Source organism: Octopus bimaculoides, chromosome 28 (assembly GCF_046866305.1).
Source record: "Octopus bimaculoides isolate indiv1 chromosome 28, ASM4686630v1, whole genome shotgun sequence".
NCBI classification, from domain to species: Eukaryota; Metazoa; Mollusca; class Cephalopoda; order Octopoda; family Octopodidae; genus Octopus; species Octopus bimaculoides.
Window position 1 is genome coordinate 23,190,668 of NC_142955.1, and position 20,523 is coordinate 23,211,190.

Here is a 20,523-nt window from a genome sequence, read left to right on the forward strand (position 1 = left end):
AGGTTCTTATCTAATTTTATTGACTCCGAAAGCATGAAAAGCAAAGTCAACCTCGGCGTAATTCAGAACGCAAAGAGCCAGCGGAAATACTGCTAAGTATTTTGTCTGACGTGCTGACAATTCAACAACTGGTCAGTCATTTAAAGGGAAGCAGGTTTGTCAATTACATCACCGAGTGCTCAACAGATATTTTAGTTTTATCGATCCTAAGATGATGAAAGATTGAATTGATCTCAGCGGGACTGGATCTCAGAACGTAGAGGCAGAACAAATACCACAAAGCATTTTCTCCGACGTTCTAGCGATTCTACCAGCTCACCGCCTCACGAAAACTCGTAAAAATTTTTACAACGACCTGACTTTGAATCAGTTTATTTTGTAACTGTATATCTTATTTATATCGTTTAACCGTTTTGATACCGATCCGCCTGAAACCGCCGCTCGTTTTGTAGTACAAATGTCTTGTTTACAAAAGTTTCGAATTAAAATCTTCCACCAAATTTTAGTCACAATTTACGTTCCTAACACTAGCTTAATGATAACTTATTTTACTAAATTCTTTGTAACTGTGTTTGTCCTACCACCACAGCCTGACTACGGGTATTGGTGTGTTTACGTCCCTAAAATTTAGCCGTTCAGCAAAGGAGACCGATAGAATAAGTATCAAGCTTGAAAAAAAAATACTGGGATCGAATTGCTCAACTAAAAAAATTCTCTAATGTGGTGCCCCAGCATGGTCGCAGTCTCATGACTGACACAAGAGATTAATTCTGAGAGGGAGCCCCAAACTGTAGATATGCCTCGTAATAAATTTGTAATAATATATAAGCAGTCTTATTTACACTCGCGAGATATCAATATCACAAAACCCCCTTTCTCTTTCTATGTTACTACACAATTAATCACATGATCTAAACTACCCAATGAAAATTCAAGAAATTCAATTACTGGCTGATTTCAATAATTTTTTTAATTGTTAATCGCGGTTTCGTTTACCGATCCTGTTTAGCAAAGAATCTCAAGACAAGAAATTATTTGTCATACCTATATAGTTTTTCGTCTATGACATTCTACTGACAAGGTATATTTATACTTTACTTTAGCATTTTCTCGTTACAATAGCGACGCATAGAAAAGCTACATTTTCTTTCTAAATAACATTTGTAAAATAACTTTCCAAATTTATATAATCTAAATGTTAGAAAATATTAACTTATGGGTAATCGCTTCATTTTAATTAAGTGAATCGAAGAATATTTTCGCCAAATTTCAGTTCGGATGTCTTATGAATCTAACCCTTTATCTTACTGTTTTGGGCAAGTTGCCCAGACTAAAACTACTTTTTCTCTCCAAGTGTTTCTGTCTTTCATGACATTTTGAGGTCTTGTATTTCTAATTCGACATCGCTAGAGAGTTGATCAATGTACCTCATTCTGAGTCATCCGATAGCAGTGACCAGCATATCTTGTCCTCTGCCCTCGAATGGATTGATATATTGGGGGTATTTCCAGAAAGCTCTTTTTCGTTGGCTGTTATTTCCATGATTTGTTGGTTCTCAACAAATTAAACCTAAACTAAAAAACAAAAAACCTAACTATTAAACGAATACCAGCTAGAGTAAACATCCCCTAAACTTTGGAACCAGTGGGAGCTGTCCAGGGTGGCTGAGAAGCAACCCGATGGACTCACCCATTCTAGGGTAGGGTCACTGTTCGTAGCTCGCTTTGTTCTTTCGCACATCCTTTAGTTTTCTACCAACTTGCAGTGGGTGTGGTGAGGATACCTGTTCCCGTAGCTGGAGTAAACCAGATACTAAAATGCCATAATCTGTCGGAGAATTACATTTTACAGCCAGCTGTTTTCGAGACTTTTAGTGAGTACAGTGCCTCTTATAACGGCTCGCAACATTGATGTAACGTATGATGCTCGGAAGGGCTCCTGACTGTGCCAGCGCTTCAACCTTGCACCCGTAACCCGCAATAATGTTTTGATGTTAAGGTTTTGACGTGTCTCGAAAGAACGCTTAGCTTTACCCGGGTTGCAATGTATGTGAATCATGTATGAAAATGCAAACCTCTATTTTATTTATTTACTGATTTCCTTTTGATAATTATTTTATTTTATATTTTTATAAATAAACTTGTAATTTGAAAATAAATTTTAGAATCATTTCTGAAAAAAAAAAAACGTATGCTTAAAATAACGACATTTATTTAAAAAAATCCGAACAGATGAGAGAAAAATCAACGAATTTGATAGATTTCGATATTAGAGCTTTTGATAACGTAATGCATGAATATTCTAATTAATAACCATTTCGCCATTTTCTTAGCAATCTTTGTAATTAGGACGTGATGTGGCTGCAACTAAATTAAATATAATTAATATAATCGTATTAACTATTTGCTCTGGTTCAAGGAGCTTATTTTTAATAATCGATGAAACAAAAGATTACAGCATCGAAATCGATAACCAAATTATTCATCGTGACACAATGAATCTATTGCTAATGTAGTTGTTGCTAATTAGTTAGTAGCAGTAACTAGATAAATCGCCATATTAATTATTCGTTGTAATACATAGAATGATGAAGTGATCAAATTTGAAAATGGATATTCGTTTATTTCAATGTTTGATCTACTTTGAATTAGATGATCTGCATTTCTATACCTCTTCATCTGAGTTTTATTTTTATCGAATTTATTTGTCAGTTAGAGTGCTTTTGTTTTCTATCTTGGTGGTGATGTTTTGATATTTGCAAGGAACACACACACAAGCTCGCTTTATATATATATATATATATATATATATATATAGTTTTTATGGAAGACTAGCAGTCACCCATACATACCAGCTTCCCCTTTCCATACCATTGATGTTATCCAAGCGAAAGGCAAAAACTGGTACAGCTTGGCACCAATGACATCACAACTCATTTCTACAGCTGAGTGAACTAGAGCAACGTGAAATAAAGTGTCTTGCTCAAGAACACAACACACAAATTGGTCCAGGAATTGAACTGACAGCCTCATGATTGTAAGCCAGATGCTCTAACCACTGGTGAAATGAAAGGAAGAGTAAAAAAGTTATGTTGTATCATGCGTCTATCATAATTTCTGTCACTTGCTGTTTTTTGCAGTCTTAGAGTTTCTTAGTTTTTCACATTTCTATCTTTACTATTTAAATATCTTCTACATCTTATACTGTTTTTTTCTTTCTTATTTCAGATTATTGGATTATATTTGTAATTAAAGGATCATTCACATCAGACACAGTCATATTTATCATCTTTTGAAGATGAAAAGAAAATGTTTGAAAGAAGATATTAACATGTTTATATTAGTCTGTAGTGAATTAAACTGAAATGTTTCTTCTGAAATGAGATAAGCAAAAATGTATTCCTTAACATTTTCTGCAATATCTCCAGAGAGTGAGTTTGCAATCTAACTGGAAATATCTATAAATGTGTTTGCAGCATCTTAAGATATTGACAAAGATCATAGTTGATGGAAATATAGCAGTGAAAGTATTTGTAAGGAATGAAACTATAAAACTGGAGACTGGAAATATAACAATATACTGTCACGAGAAAAATATTTATAATGGAAAAATGAATTAAGAAATTTATAGGAGTGATTTTTTTTTGTTATTCTGAGATGTCGAAAGAGATAAAAATATCATACCCTTGTGATATCTGTGGTAAATTATTCTCTTGGAAAAGTAACCTAACTACACACAAACGCATTCACACAGGGGAGAAACCGTATCATTGTAATATCTGTGGGAAATCATTTTCTGGGAGTAGTGACTTAACTACACACATACGTAGTCATACTGGAGAGAAAACCTATCACTGTGATATCTGTGGCAAATCATTCTCTGAAAGTAGTAGTTTGACCAAGCACAAACGTATTCATACAGGAGAGAAACCTTATCGCTGTGATATCTGTGGAAAACCATTCTCTCAAAATGAGCACTTAACTACACACAGACGTATTCATACAGGAGAGAAACCATATCATTGTGATACATGTGGTAAAGCATTCTCTGAAAAGGGAATCTTGACTGAGCACAAACGCATTCATACTGGAGAGAGACCATACAATTGTGATATTTGTGGCAAAACATTCTCTAAAAATGGAAACTTAGCTAAGCATGAACGTATTCACACAGGAGAGAAGCCATATCGCTGTGATATCTGTGGTAAATCATTCTCTCAGAGTAGTGGCTTAATTACACACAAACGTATTCATACTGGAGAGAAACCATATAAGTGCAATGTCTGTGGTAAGGCATTCTCTCAAAGCAGTGGCTTAACCATACACGAACGTGTTCATACAGGAGAGAAGCCATATCACTGTGACGTCTGTGATAGATCATTCTCTCAAAGTGGTGAGTTAACTACTCACAAGCTAATCCATACAGGAGAGAAGCCATATCACTGTGATATCTGTGGGAAATCATTCTTTCGTAAATATTACTTGAGCAAACACGTGGGTATTCATATTGAGGTGTAACTGTATTAATAATCCTTTATATTTTAGGCACAAGGCCTGAAATTTTTGTTGAGCAGGGTACAGTTGATTACATCGATCCTCATGCTTAACTGGTACTTATTTCATCGACCCCGAATGGATGAAAGGCAAAATTGATCTTGGCAGATTTTGAACTCAGAATGTAAAGATGGAGGAAATGCCGCTAAGCATCTCGTCTGGCATGCTAACGATTCTGTGAGCTTGCCATCTTTGTAACTGTATTAATATCAATCTCAAAGTTTGGCACAAGACCAGCAGGTTTTGGAGGAAGGGGTAAATCAATTACATTGACCCCCCCCCCCCCCCCCCCCCCCCCCCCAGTGCTCAACTAGTACCGAACGGATGAAAGGCAAAGTCGACCATGGAGGAATCTGAACTGAAAATGTGAAGACAGATGAAATGCCACTAAGAATTTTACCTGGCATGCTAAGGATTCTGTCAGCTCACCACTTCTGCGACTGTATTAATACCAAAAAATCATTACATCACAGCAAACCTCATAAGACCATTTTCTCTGAACAAACAGTCATGGACTTATGTGGCTAGTCATTCTCTCATAGTTCCATGTTTGAGGCAACTGCTTTTTCTGATGCGAACCATTTTAAATGCCTCTTATGACATGCAGGCTGTACCCTTTCTATGCAATTTATCAGAGTTTATTCTGTAAGAAAAAAAATACTTTACATAACCATAAATTTATTCATACTGAAGAGGGAACAGTCTATAATAATAACTTTCCAACACTGTTTTATATAACCACAATTATATTTGCATTGCTGTGATAACTTACCTCTGTAATAATTTAATAAGAACTTTATTTCATTGTATTCACATCATCATCACCCTTTAACGTCCATTTTTCATGCTGGCATGGGTTGGACGGTTTAACCAGAGCTGCACCAGGTTCCAGTCTGATTCAGCTTGGTTTCTGTGGCCGGATGCCCTTCTTAATGCCAACCACTTTACAATGTGTTCTGGGTGCTTCTAACGTGGCACCTGCAGGATTACTTTTGTGTGGCGCTGGCACAAGTGCTTTTTATGTGGCACCAGCACAGGGCTCTTGCAGACCAATTCTCCTCACCGGGGGGAGCAACCTTAACACTTCTGCTGTAGAGGACAAGAAAACAGATATTATTTGACATTGTGGATCTATAAAGCTGAGAAATGATCTCATAAATCAAAGATAACTTCACTGTGCTATCTTTATTTTGCTAATAACAATACAAACCACAATGGAAACCTTTACATCATGCCTTGACAGGATATTTATATATTTTGTTGTGTCCAATTTATACATGTTATTTATATTCTAGATCTTATATACACTTCTTTCATAAATCTCATATATATATTCTGGAATAAAATATTATGTCTATCCCATCAATGAAATGACTCTGATGTTATCTTTCAGTTGTTTCGGTCATTAGACTGTGACCATGCTAAAGAATTATTGGTTGAATGAATTAACTGCCTGGTACTTATTCTATCGATCTCTTTTGTCAAACTGGTAAGTTATGGGGAAATAAACACACCAGTGTTAGTTGTCAAGCAGTGATGGAGGGAAGAAAGACACACACAAAGACATCTATATATATATATATATATATATATATATATATATATATGCCAGTACCGCCTGACTGGCCTTGTAGGGTTTTCGAGCGAGATCGTTGCCAGTGCCCCTGAACTGGCTCTTGTGTGGGTGGCACATAAAAGACACCAATTCGAGCGTGGCCGTTTTCGTGCGGGGGACACGTAAAAGCACCCACTACACTCTCGGAGCGGTTGGCGTTAGGAAGGGCCTCCAGCTGTAGAAACTCTGCCAAATTAGATTGGAGCTTGGTGTTGCCATCCGGTTTCACCAGTCCTCAGTCAAATCGTCCAACCCATGGAAAGCGGACGTTAAACGATGATGATGATGATATATATACATATATATATATATATAAAATAAATGGAGTAGAGTAGCATGAAACGTGTGTACTGCAATAACTTTTAAAATCCATGTTGCTTTTTTTCATTTATATATATATATATATATATATATCAGGTTTCTTTCAGTTTCCTATTTCTTTATTGCCCACAAGGGGCTAAACATAGAGGGGACAGACAAATGGATTAAGTCGATTACATTGACCCCAGTGCGTAACTGGTACTTAATTTATTGACCCCGAAAGGATGAAAGGCAAAGTCGACCTCAGCGGAATTTGAACTCAGAAGTAAAGCATTTCACCCAGCGTGCTAACGATTCTTATTTCTTTATTGCCCACAAGGGGCTGAACATAGAGGGGATAAACAAGGACAGACAAAGGGATTAAGTCGATTACATCGATCTCAGTGCGTAACTGGTACTTAATTTATTGACCCTGAAAGGATGAAAGGCAAAGTCAACCTTGGCGGAATTTGAGCTCAGAACGTAACGGCAGACAAAATACCGCTAAGCGTTTCGCCCGACGTGCTAACGTTTCTGCCAGGTCGTCAGCTTCTTTCAGTTTCTGCCTACCAAATCCACTTGCAAGATTTTGGCCAGCTGAAGGCCATTATAGAAGACACTTGCCATTAGGTGCCATGCAGTGGGACTGAACCTAGAACCATGTGGCTGGAAAGCAAACTCCTTACCATGCAACCACTCCTGCTACCACACACACACACACATGTATGTGTGTGCATGCAACAAGCTTCTTTCAGTTTCCATCTACCAAATCCACTCACAAGGCTTTGGCCAGCTTGAGGCTATAGTTAAAGACACTTGCCCAAGGTGCTATGCAGTGGGATTGAACCTGGAACCTTGTAGTTGAGAAGCAAACTTTTTACCATACAGTCACGCTTGTGCCTGTTAGTTTATATTTATACAGTTTATCATTGCTTTTATTTATAGCTCATCCTTTCTCAATCTTTAGTCATCATCTATTCACCATCAAGCCTCCGTCCATCTCATATTTATCATCACCCCTCCACTGCCCCAACCCATGTTCATCCAGCATTTTTGCACACTCACCCCATCTCTAACCATTCCTCTCTCCTTTTCTCAGGCTATTCTTACTCTAGTCACTATACTCTCGGAGCAACCACCCCCACTCCAAACTTGGTTGCCTAGGTAGCAGAACCTATTAACTACTTCTAGTTTCTTCCCCTGGCATGTGATAGAATCTGCTTTCTGTACATCTTCAGTGTTTATTGCCTTGGTGCATCTGTCACACACAAAAACTATTTTCCTGATTAACCTTCCTTTGATATTGCTGTACCTTCTATTTGTCCATAGCTTACACCGGGTACATCATATGGAGTTTCTATCTACACCTTTTCTACAGATCGAGCAGGGCCATCTACCTGAAGGGGGTTACTAAGACTTTGGTTGTGGCTAGGTTAACCCTAAAGCCCTTCGATTCTAGACCTTGCTTCCACACCATAAACTTCGTCTCCAGTTCTTGCAGTGACTCGGCTATTAGAACAAGGTCATCAGCATTGAGGAGCTCCCAGGGGCAGCCTGTCTTGAATTTCTCTGTTATTGCCTGGAGGACTATAATGAATAAGAAGGGGCTGAGGACTGATCCTTGGTGAACCCCTACTTCTACTCAGAATTCTTCACTATACTTGTTGCCAACCCTCACCTTACTGACAGCATCCCTGTACAGGGCTTACACAGCTCTTACCACCCACTCATCTACCTCCAGTTTCTGTATTGACCACCAGATAAGGGATCAGGAGACCCTGTCAAAGGCTTTCTCCTAGTCAACAAAAGCCAAGTACAAAGGTTTATCTTTGGCTAGGTCTTTCTCCTGCAGTTGCCTTACCATAGATATAGCATCAGTGGTGCTTCTGCCTGGCATAAAACCAAACTGCATTTCATCTAGGCTAACTCTTTCCTAATTAGTTGGGCTATGACCCTCTCTGTAACTTTCATCACCTGATCCAATAATTTGATACCCCTGTAGTTATTTCTATCTAAAGCATTACCTTTCCTCTTGTAATAGTTGACTATGGTGCTGCCACCCCAGTCATTGGGTATGACTCCTTCATAGATTACCTGATGCAGATGGCAAGACCATAACCCACACTGCCCGATATTTTAAGCATCCCATCAGTGATTCCTGATGGGCCAGGTGCTTTCCCTGTCTTTATATCCTTAATTGCTTTATCTACCTGGGTACTGTCAATTCACATAGATGGTCCCTCAACTGGGTCAACCTTTGGCAGATTCCCCTCCTTCCATTCATTCTCCACATTTAGCAGTCTTTCATAATGGCTTCTCCAAGCCTTTTTCTTTGCATCCTCATTTAGTGCAAACGTACCATCATCTATGCGAACACATTTCTCTCCTATGACATCATGGTTTTCTCTCACACACTGTCTTGCAATCCAAAATACTTCAGTTCTCTGGTCCTCACGTTGTTGAACATTGGCAAATGTCTTCTTTTCTGCTACGCCCTTGGCTATATATACCTGTCTCTTTGCTTCATTTTGGCTATCTGATACATTCTCCTGCTACTCCCACTCTTTCAGGCATTCCAGGCCTGTTTCTTTGCTCTAACAGCCCTGTCTACGGTATTACTCCACCACCATGTTACCCTAGGCCTGGAAGGGACTTTGCACCAGCCAGATTTGGTCTGTGGTACTCAGCAAGCTGTCTCACAGGAATTCCCAGCTGCCTTCTATGTAACAGGACTTTAGATCTTCCACCCTATCATCAAATTTCTTGGTGAGGATATCCCTAAATCTCTGACCATGTGAAGGGTTCCTAAACTTCAAAGTCCTTCTTTTCCAGATTGGTCTGGTTTTTGGCATCCTTCTAGCCTCGAGTCTAAAGTCACTAATAATTAGTCTTTTGGGGAGTACATTCTTCACCAGGGAGAGTCTTTGTATTTAAGAGCAACCATGCATCCTGCTGTCTAGTGAGAATGATATCGATCTGGTTAGCAGAGTCACCTGATTGATAGGTTATCAGGTGGTTAGCTGGCTTCCTGAAGTTGGTGTTGCGGATCAATAGGTTATTTGCGTTGCAGAACTCCAGGAGTCTAGTTCCCTCTTCATTTCTGGTACCAATTCCATGGCCCCCATTTACACTATGTAAGATACCAGATTGCTATTCAACATGCCCATTAAAATCTGCAGCCACAAAGATGAAATCATTGTCACTCGTCTTTATGGTAGCCTGCAGAAGAATATCATAAAAGTGATCCTTTTCATTTGGTAGGCCTGCTTGTAAGGCATAGGCAGAGATAATTGTAGCAAGACTAGCCTGAGTTTAAGTACTCTATCACACACCCTCACTACCTCTACAACCTCATCTACCCATTTCTCTGCAAGAAGTATGCCCACATCCCCTATTTCATCACTGTTACCTTCCCAGAAGAGTTTATACCTATGTGCTTTGCCTGTGAGGACTCTGGCTGAAGCTCTTCACCACCTTACCTCTTGTATGCAACATACATCAACACGTCTCCATTCAAGCATCTCTACAATCTAGCTAGACCTACCTTCCAATGTGCCTACATTTACAGTGCCAACTCTGAAAACTGGGAAAGAGATATGGGCGGTAACACAGGAAGGAGAGATGTTATTCAGTGCCTGAAACGAAGGTTCCCGTGTATGTTTGGTAACAGGCATCATAAGAGTTGTTCTTGCTTTTAACCTACTGTCATTCAGACATGTTAGAGTTGCTAAGGTTTTTACCTCTACAGGTGGGGTGAGGAAGCATTGTATATTAAAGTATTTGGGGCGTTGTAAATATAAGCGTTATAAGCCTTGTGGGAGAAGCGTTACTGATGCTGTAGAAGAAGAAGGAAAAAAAAGTGGGCTACTATTTGGTTTAGTTAGTCTGAGGATAGGTGGAGAGAGAGAGGAGAGGGCTGCAAGATTACCAATAGAAGAGGAGAAAGGGGAAGGGCAACTGGATGTCCAGTAAGCGAAAGATTTCTGGTGAGAGAGAGAGAAAAACAGATTTCCGGTAAGAGTGAGGGGTTTCCGGTGAGAAAGAGAGAGAGAGAGATTTCCGGTATTGGTGGCAGGAGTTGAAAAGGGTGGGTTCAATCACCGACATGAAAGGTCATTTTAAAGGTCATAGCAAACAAGGAGTTATTTTAGAGAAAATATACATGTATGCAGACAAGAAACAAGGTTAGTCATTGCAGGGTTAGAACAAACAAGAAATAATTATTTCAGAGATTAGATGAGTTTGAATGAATGAGGCATTTGAAAACAAGAGAGTTTCTTAGCTTAGCAGTGCATATTTTCGAGTGTTATTACCAAACACATGGAATAAATTAAACTAACGAAAGTCTGAGAGAGGCGGGGGTGACAGCAGGGAATGGATGATATATATATATATATATAAAACTACAATAAGATATTATAACAATAAATTAACATGTTATGATATATCAAATATATTATAATATGGGTGGGTATAGCAATTAAAAACCAAAAAGGTAAAATACATAAACAAGGGTGCAAAATAGCATCTGCAATTGCTAGAAATAGGAGCTAAAAAATGTAACTCGAATAGCAAGGCAAAATCACCAACCTCATTAGATGTTCAGGGACTGCGAGAGACAAGCGACATCTTTCTCCAGTGAGATAAAACTCACTGAATGAAGTACTACCATCTGTGCAGGTTGTTCAGCAAAAGTTGTGAAAGCCCCATCTGATGTCTACGACAGGAGAATGAATCCACAGTAATCTTAGAATTGGACCAACACATGATTTGATTACATGCTCTACTTGTAAAAATGACAGAAGAATAATTTAAGAATAAACCAGTTTTATTTCAATTTCATATTGTCTTGAGAGAGAAATGATGTAAAAATTAAAGATTCTGGGCATTGCAGCTGAGATGTCAGATGATGAGAAAATTTGGCTTCTTTTATAACAAAATATGCCCATAAATGGACATTAAAATATGGATGAGGAATGTTCCACAAATTACATCAACCATTTTGTATTCATATTAAGTTTAATGTTACATTTACATATGTAAATTACTATTTACTGTTAAATCATAATAGAAATAACAAAAAAAAAGAAGGATGTGCGCTGGCAGATTCGTTAGCACACCGGGCAAAATGCTTAGCAGCATTTCATCCATTGCTATGTTCTGAGTTCCAACTCTACCTTCCATCGTTTAAGGGTCAATAAAATAAGTATGAGTTGAAAACTGGGATTGATGTAATCAACTTACCCCTCTCCTGAAATTGCTGGCCTTGTACCAAAATTTGGAACCAGTATAAATAATAAAACTGTACATAAATCTAAGCTAATGTTAAAAATCATTTCCCTGAAAGGGTTATATAACAGAAAATAGCATTAGGAGAGAATTATCATATACTGTTACATATTCTTTTGAATGTGGATATACTTACATTTATATATTTTTCTTATAGTAGGAAGAACAATGTTAAACTGTGTGTATCCCTGAATGTTTTAAAAGGAAATGACTGAAAACTTGGTCTCAAAAAGGGAACCATGAAGAGTATGGTTACTGACAAAGACTAAATCCAAAATGCTTAATGCCATTTTAGCAGAGAAAATGGTTTTCAAAGATTTGTTGTTATCATGTGTTGAAATGAATTTAGATATTTACACAGTTATTTTTCTGTATGAATAAGTGCATGTGTAACTAAGTTACGTTTCAAGGTAAAAGATTTACTACAGATATCGCAGCGGTACGGTTTCTCACCTGTATGAATACGTCTGTGGTTAATTAAGTTACTATATCTAGAGAATGATTTACCACAGGTATCACAGGGATATGGCCTCTCCCCTGTATGAACACGTATATGCTTACTTAGATTACTGCTTCCTGAGAAGGATTTACCACAAACGCTACACTGATATGGTTTCTCACCTGTATGAATACGTTTATGTGTAGTTAAGTCACTACTTCCAGAGAATGATTTACCACAGATATCACAATGATATGGCTTCTCTCCTGTGTGAATACGTTTGTGTTTAGTCAAATGACTATGTCTAGAGAATGGTTTAGTACAGATGTCGCATTGATATGGCTTCTCACCTGAATGGATACGTTTGTGTGTACTTAAGTCACTATTTGCAGAGAATGATTTACCACAGATATCACAAGGATATGGCCTCTCCCCTGTATGAACACGTATATGTTTACTTAGATTACTAGTTCCCGAGAAGGATTTACCACAAACATCACATTGATATGCTTTCTCACCTGTATGAATACGTTTGTGTGTAGTTAAGTCACTATTTCCAGAGAATGATTTACCACAGATATCACAATGATATGGTTTCTCTCCTGTATGAATACGTTTGTGTTTTGTTATGTGACTACTTCTAGAGAAAGATTTACCGCAGATATCACACTGATATGGTTTCTCTCCTGTATGAATACGTTTGTGTATAGTCAAGTAACTACTTCCAGAGAATGATTTGCCACAAATCTCACAGTGATAAGGCTTCTCTCCTGTATGAATACGTCTGTGTTTCACAAGGTCACTTTTTCGAGAGACTGACTTTTCACAAATATCGCATTGGTAAGATGATTTTCCAATCTCTTTTAACATCTCACCAGTTAAAACCACTCCCTTTTCCATTATTTTTCATTTTTCACTAAAATATTCTTTTTTCTTGCCTTCTTTTGAATAATCTATTTCATAGAAATAGTTACCATCATCATTTAGCATCCATTTCCCATGGTGGCAGGGGTCAGACAGTTTCACTAGGAGTTGATATGCTGGAGAGCTGCCCTGGACTGAAGTCTGTTTTTGCTTGGTCTCTATGGCTGGATGTCCTTAATGCTAACCTTCCCACAGTGTACTGGGTACCTTTTACAGGTCACCAACACTGACCATGATTATGATTTCACTTGGCTTGACATATCTTCTCAGACACAGCAAATAGCCAAATGTCTTGGTCATTATTTCTACATTCCCAGCAACTGTGATTGGTGTCAATATTTGAAGACGATGCAAATACCTTTGTAAAATTTCTGAACATAATTAATATACAAAATCCTTTTTGAACACATCCCAGGTATTGAAATCAAGAAGCATTAATATTTATCTTAGTTTAGAGGAAATGTTTCACATTAATTTTCCCATTTATATGAACAGGATTATATTTATCTTCCACATTTCACAGGACATTTTCCTTTGGTCTTTAAGACATGACAAATATTGACAATGGATCTGATGTAAATGGTTCTTTTATGCCAATGTCACCTGGAAATCTGAAATAATAAAGAAACAGTATAAGACATAGAGGATGACACATTTTAATACTGATAAACCTGTGAATGAACAATTAAATTTCATTATCAATTTGTTGTTCAAATCATGTGAAATCTATTGTGCCATACAAGCACTACAATAACATGATGTAGAGTGGTTGTGTGTCTATTCAACTGCCATCTGTCCCAGCCACCGAGCAGACCATCTTTTATCTACAACAATGTATTTAACAATGTGAACCTAAGTACATTTAGTTTTGTATCATTACAACAAAATCTGCCACAGCTACATCATCAGATTGTATAACGTTACCTATATCAGCGGTTCTCAACCAGGGTCCATATAAGATTTTGTTGTTAAAATTTATGAGCAATAAACTGCTTATATTTCTACAATACAAAAAGTATTTGAATTTTTTAAATTACTAATGATATTCAGTACTAAAAATATAATAGAATTTTTTAAGCATTGAATGGCTGTAAGTGTCTACCCACGTAAAATAAGAACCAAAGGGGTATATAGGTAAAAAAAAAAAATGGTTGAGAATCACAGATGTCATCATCATCGTTTAACGTCCGCTTTCCATGCTAGCATGGGTTGGACGATTTGACTGAGGACTGGTGGACCAAGAGGCGACACCAAGCTCCAATCTGATGTGTATGAAACTATTGAATGGTGAAGGATAAGATTATTCTATCATCAGAAACATCATTTTTGTTCCATCGTTATTATTTAACCCCTGTTTCCAGCACCATCCAGTTACTTCCACTTACTCTTATGTAACACGAGTAGGCATTTAGCTCTTCTACATTAACAAACCTTTTCTGGCCCCTTTTTTCATACTTTAACAACTCAACACCTAGCATTAACCTGCCACCCTTTCTACTGTATTCCCACTCAGTAGAAGGGTATCTTAGTCTTGGGAGCTGGTGGCTAACTTCACTATAGAAGGGAAGGAATGAACATAAAGTGTAACTCAGTTGATTTACAGGGTGTTCAGGCTAAATTTGACAATTTTCTAATGTCTTGTCTCCTTTTTTGATTTTTTTCCCAAACAACCTGATGTATTGGTGAATAGCCAATGTTGTTGGAGAGAATAAAGATTAAAGTTGTAGTTGAGAAAAAATTAGCTGAGATGGAGGACTGGAAGCCATCTGAATAAGGGAAAAGAGTCACCTGTACTATGATGATTAGCATTGGTAATTAAAATTCTAACATCGTGACTAATGCTCAATGTTCTGCAAAAACAGTAAAAGCTATAAGACTTAACATGGACATCACAGAAACCATCTTCCATACTAAATGTGAGAGATGATTTGGGGGTGTCTCCAGTAAGGTTGATGTCATGCCACCCCACATCTTTGAAGAGAGCCTTGAGCTCAATTCGGGCGGACATCTGGAGCTGCTAGAGACTATAGTCAAACTCTGGCTAGAGAGGGTTGCTGCTGGAAGTCCATATGTGTGGCAGCAGGGTTTGGCTTCTTGCCACACCTTCAGAAACAGTCACATGTGGTTGTCAGAAATTTTTTACGACTTCACAAGCCCTGATTATTGGCCTCCTAATTCCCTTGATTGTAATCCCATGGATTACTATGCATGGGTCACGGTCGAGAAAGGCACCAGTCACTCTGACTGCAAGAGGAAGAGCAAGCAGTTGTCAGAAGGTCTTCCAAGAGACACAGAGAGGAACGCATCGGTTCGATTCCAGAGCTGTCTTGAGGTCATGGTGACAGCTGAGGGTGGTTACTTTGAATAATCTGTAATTTTCCAGCTATAATCCAGTTGATATTTCTTTTATTTCTTCGATAATTGTTCAGTTTGGTTAGATTAAAAAAGTAAATGAAAATTAAAGGAGAGAGAACCCAACTTCTTCCACAACATTTGTTGTTGTTGGCACTCTGTTGCTTATGACGACGGAGGTTCCAGTTGATTCGATCAACGGAACAGCCTGCTCGTGAAATTAACGTGCAACTGGCTGAGCACTTCACAGACACGTGTACCCTTAACGTAGTTCTCGGGGATATTCAGCGTGACACAGTGTATGACAAGGCTGACCCTTTGAACTACAGGTACAACAGAAACAGGAAGAAAGAGTGAGAGAAAGTTGTGGTGAAAGATTACAGCAGGGTTCGCCACCATCCTCTGCCGGAGCCTCGTAAAGCTCTAGGTAGGTGTTTTTGCTCAATAAACACTCACAACGCCCGGTCTGAGAATCGAAACCGCGAGTCCGCTGCCTTAACCACTGGGCCATTGCGCCTCCTACACAACATAAACAGTGGCAAAATGACTTCTCTCAAAAAACGAAGGGTAACGAACAGATTTGCTCCATTTATAACGCTTGCAGTGCCATAATTTTCCATCAGTAACATCAGCACGGGTAGTAAGGCTACATGCTGAATTACAATTTTCACAGGTGTACATATTCATAATTAGTCGACGCCGTGCCAACCACTGAAGAATGTTGTCTCCAGCTTTTCCTTACTGAATGACAGTCCACGATTCCTAAGATTTCCTTCTTTTACTACTTATCTCCCCCTTAATTTTTATTTACTTTTTTTAGTCTAACCAACCTGTAATTACCCAGTACGTCTATTTTTGGATAGTATATTGTGTTCCCTTTTGCGTAAATTGTCAAATTTAACTCCAATACCCTGTATGATCAAATGTTGGTTGTTTTCGGTGGTGTTAGTAATTTTACGGCAGATCAAACGGAAAGAAACATTATATTAACGTAGGAAAGACGACTATGAATATAAAAGAAACATTTCCTATAAATCAATGAGTAATGCAGGCATTTTTCACGGAGAGGCGCGAAACTGCATTAACTTCAAATCAATTTCTCTAAATAAAGCCGTATGACTGGGGTTGTATTCAGTACTTGCTGGGATAACAGAAAACAATATTGGCATCTGACTACTATTTTTTTCTCCCTGCATATTTCTTTCTTAATAATCTTCGATTGTTTCACTCATTAAAGACGTTAACATTAACATAGTATTTTTTATACAGATCAATTATTTAATTTCGTTTTGGGTTTGGCTTACAAGATTCTTTATGTGATTTCGTGTGTTGAAGCATATACTGTTGTGTCTGGGGAGAGACAGACGGACTATATGTAATCTGAACCTTTCCCCCCACCCTTATTTATTAATTTTTTTTTACGGAATCCCACGTTTTAAGCTATGGAGATTCCGATTCTGAAAAAAAATTGTTTGAAAAATTCCCCCCCCCCCAAGCAGGCTATTTACATGCTAGAAATAACAGCCAAATCTCACAAAACTAGTGTTAGGGTTAGGGTTCAGATTACATATACTCCATCTGGACCGATTTATAATTTAACACACTCACCGGTAAAATTTCCACTTATTTCTTTTTCTAAAATTTTCGTTGTGTTTTGCAACCTTTTCAATATTTTTGACCCAAAACTATTAAAAAGGTTGCAAGACGCAATGAAAATTTTAGAAACATAAAAAAGAAATAAGTGGAAATTTTACCGGTATGTTAAATTATAAGGCACTAAAACAGAATGACTCTCCCCAGACACAACAGAATTATTTAATATTTGAGCAATTATAATCCCCAAAGGCAATAAATATTCGATTTCCCACCATTAGGTACATCGTAATCACTACATCTATTTAGTAGTGAAGGCTATACATTTAATTCTTGTATTATACAATGAATCTATCAAGTTAGTATGGGCACTGTCAGAAGTGAAAGTAGAAAAATCTGACAAGGAACGTTACTGCTGGTTTGAGTTGATTCTTTGGCTACTGACAGCTAATACCATGACTGGCCGGAGCGAGCTATCTGTCTGTCTGTCTGTCTCTCTATCTATCTATCACTCGAAAGTTATTGGAACAAATTTGACACCTATATCCATGCGTTTGAAAACACAACACAGAGTATAAGGGTACTACTAAAGCAGAGTGGTCCCGAACGCGCAGTCGCGCGTCCGCGCTAGCTAGTCGTGAGTGGTCGATCCTATTATTTTAAAACTTCAAACTTCATTTGTTTTCTATTTTGATAAATTCTCTCTGTTGAAAATTATATTTTTATATTTTAAATAATTTGCAATTTCAGAAAATATATTTTTATATTAAATTTGCGTTTTCTAATTTGATAAATTCTACGGACACAAACAGAGGTGAACGAGTGATAGATAGATAGATATATATATATAGAGAGATAGTGAGATAGACAGACAGATAGCTCCGGCCAGTCAGTAGCCAAAGAATCAACTCAAACCAGCAGTAATGTTCCTTGTCAGTTCTACTTTCAATTCTGACAGCTAATACCATGACAGTACCTTAGTACGTTCACATCACTGAATAAAGGACTTACTTGCATTTTCCATAAATTTCTTATTTCTGCTTCCCGTCTCGTCTAATCGTCTTCAGTAAATAATCTATTCGTGAGACTAAAATTTCACAAGGGAAATGTAAAAACTGACAAGGGAAAATGAAACGAAACCCAAGAAGACACCGGAAAGTGTCACTGGTGTAAAGACGTCAAAGTACTCGCCTATGATAAGTTATCTCCCGCTAATCTGAACGCGATTTCAATTACCCGGGTTTCAATTATATCATCTCGTTTGCTAATCTTGATACGTTTATATCATTGAATACATGTAATTTTTTTCTTATTATTCTTTTATTTGTTTCAGTCATTTGACTGCGGCCATGCTGGAGCACCGCTTTTAGTCGAGCAAATTGACCACTTATTCTTTGTAAGCCTAATACTTATTCTAACGGTCTCTTTTGACGAACCGCCAAGTTACGGGGACGTAAACACACCAGCATCGGTTGTCAAGCGATATTGGGGGGGGGGGACAAGCACAGCCACAAACATATACATATATATATACGACGGGCTTCTTTCAGTTTCTGTCTACCAAATCCACTCACAAGGCTTTGGTCGGCCCGAGGCTGTAGTAGAAGACACTTGCCCAAGGTGCCACGCAGTGGGACTGAACCCAGAACCATGTGGTTGGTAAGCAAGCTAATTACCACACAGCCACTCCTGTGCCTATATTCAACATTGTAAGCTAATGTTCATTACTTACTTTCGCAGATATCACACTAATCCCTAACATTCAAGCCGAGAATAACGTTCATCCAAAAACAAATGGGCAGTCCGTAAAGGTCCCTTCATTGGTTTTTGAAACTGTACTACCTACCAACAATAGAATGGCTTCCTTTTAATCACTTGGATATGCTAATTCAATCCCTACTAAGAACTCAGTTCTCTACAGTGTTTGGGGTTCTCTGATTCAACTGTCTCTCATTTACTCCTATATTTGGTTTGTTTTATTAAGTGCTCTGAATAGGGTCACTGTTTTGATATTTTGTGGGTAAAGAATTATGGTCTACTCATTAGCATTTAATGCCCATCTTCTCAGCCTGCAAGGTTTGGACAGTTTGACAGGAGCTGGCAGTCCAGAAGACTGCATCAAGCGCCAATGGTTTTGGGTTCAGTCTCACTGTGTGGTTCTTTGGACAAGTCTCTTCTATATAGCCCCAGGCCATCAAATGCCCCAGAGTATTTGGTTGATTGAAACTGAGGATGTGTGTGTGTGCACCCATGTCTTAGTGATTTGGCAAAAAAAGAAAAAAAAACTAGAATAAATATCAGGCTTTAAAAAAAAATTACTAAGGTTGATTTGTTCAACTGAACATTTCAAGGTGGTGCTCCAGCATGTCTGTAGTCTTATGATTAAACCAAGTAAAAAAAAAAAATAAAGACATGCTGTCAAGAAATTAATTCTGAATTTGGTAGTTGTTATCCCTGCTTGCTTTTTGCTTTGGTAGTTAAACATTGCCAGGTTTATTTCTTTATCTGATTCCCAGTGGATTGTTATAATTGTGTGTTTAACCTTTAACATTCAGATTCCATCGAATGTAACACTTATTTATTTGCATTGTTTTGAATGAATCAGCAGCATTTGAGTGTGATCGTTACCAGTGTCGCCTTACTGGCACTTGTGCCGGTGGCATGTTAGAAAATCATTCAAGCTGGGTCGTTGCCAGTGCCGCTGGACTGGCTCCTGTGCAGGTGGCACGTAAAAAACACCATTTTGAGCATGGCACGTAAAATCATCCACTACACTCTTGGAGTAGTTGGCGTTAGGAAGGGCATCCAGCTGTAGAAAGTCTGCCAGATCAGATTGGAACCTGGTGCAGCCATCCGGTTCACCAGTTCTCAGTCAAATCGTCCAACCCATGCTAGCATGGAAAGCGGACGTTAAACGATGATGATTTTAGTTAGGAAATATTTTACAAATTTAGGTTTCTGAATTTTTTTGCAAGATTCATGATTAGAAAACGTATGTTGAAACAGATATTGTTAACTCGGAGATGGTCACAAACGTATAAACTAAAAATACAAATAAAAACTAAAGTGAAGATCGATTAAATAGTGTTTAACTGGCATAAAAAATAACCATCCCCAAGTATAGCAATATTTAGATTTTGATTAGATGTTCTACATGTAAGACTGACAGAAGGAGAATTTAAGAGAGAGAAATGATGCAAAAAGTAAAGATTATAGGCCACACAGTCAAGACAATAAATGATTGAGAAGACAGAGAGATTGAGAAATAGGAGAGAGAAGCAAGACAGACAAACCGAAGGATAAACTGAGAAAGAGACAGAGAGAGAGAGAGGAGGAGTAAAGCTGTGAGAGCAGAACAGGTCTCTCACTTTAGAGGAGCTTCATGACTGTTGTGAAGTGTGAAGAGGCAGGAAGGATCATGAGGAATCTCGTGGATTTCATAGAAAGAGATGAAAATG

General features: G+C 38.0%; 2 protein-coding genes across 6 annotated transcripts; one reads left to right on the plus strand and one right to left on the minus strand.

Annotated features, from left to right (window-relative positions):
• Positions 1 to 953: 953 nt before the first annotated feature.
• On the plus strand, positions 954 to 5,919 carry LOC128251159 (uncharacterized). Of its 3 annotated transcripts, none has more exons than XM_052977650.2 (2): positions 954 to 1,873; positions 3,228 to 5,919. In XM_052977650.2, exon 2 carries the CDS (start codon positions 3,657 to 3,659, stop codon positions 4,515 to 4,517), a length of 861 nt encoding a protein of 286 aa, XP_052833610.2. In that variant the 5' UTR covers positions 954 to 1,873; positions 3,228 to 3,656; the 3' UTR covers positions 4,518 to 5,919. The 3 variants fall into 3 exon arrangements, with proteins under 3 accessions (XP_052833610.2, XP_052833608.2, XP_052833609.2); XM_052977648.2 differs by having other exon boundaries at positions 954 to 1,081; XM_052977649.2 differs by having other exon boundaries at positions 1,112 to 2,045.
• Positions 5,920 to 10,314: 4,395 nt separating this feature from the next.
• LOC106878333 (uncharacterized) lies at positions 10,315 to 18,302 on the minus strand. 3 transcript variants are annotated; one of them, XR_016238788.1, is made up of 3 exons: positions 18,077 to 18,302; positions 11,894 to 13,731; positions 10,315 to 11,185 (listed from the first exon to the last, which is right to left on the minus strand). XR_016238788.1 is itself a non-coding variant. In XM_089344221.1 (2 exons), the coding sequence occupies exon 2, from the start codon at positions 13,094 to 13,096 to the stop codon at positions 12,119 to 12,121; it is 978 nt and encodes a 325-aa protein (XP_089200347.1). In that variant the 5' UTR covers positions 13,097 to 13,731; positions 18,081 to 18,302; the 3' UTR covers positions 11,279 to 12,118. The 3 variants fall into 3 exon arrangements, 2 of the variants coding, with proteins under 2 accessions (XP_089200347.1, XP_089200346.1); XM_089344221.1 differs by lacking the exon at positions 10,315 to 11,185 and having other exon boundaries at positions 11,279 to 13,731; positions 18,081 to 18,302; XM_089344220.1 differs by lacking the exon at positions 10,315 to 11,185 and having other exon boundaries at positions 11,279 to 13,731.
• Positions 18,303 to 20,523: the final 2,221 nt, after the last annotated feature.

Excerpts from the sequence above, each read along its gene's own strand:
- LOC128251159 (XM_052977650.2), top strand. The coding sequence starts at position 3,657 with ATGTCGAAAGAGATAAAAATATCATACCCTTGTGATATCTGTGGTAAA.
- LOC106878333 (XM_089344221.1), bottom strand. The coding sequence starts at position 13,096 with ATGGAAAAGGGAGTGGTTTTAACTGGTGAGATGTTAAAAGAGATTGGA.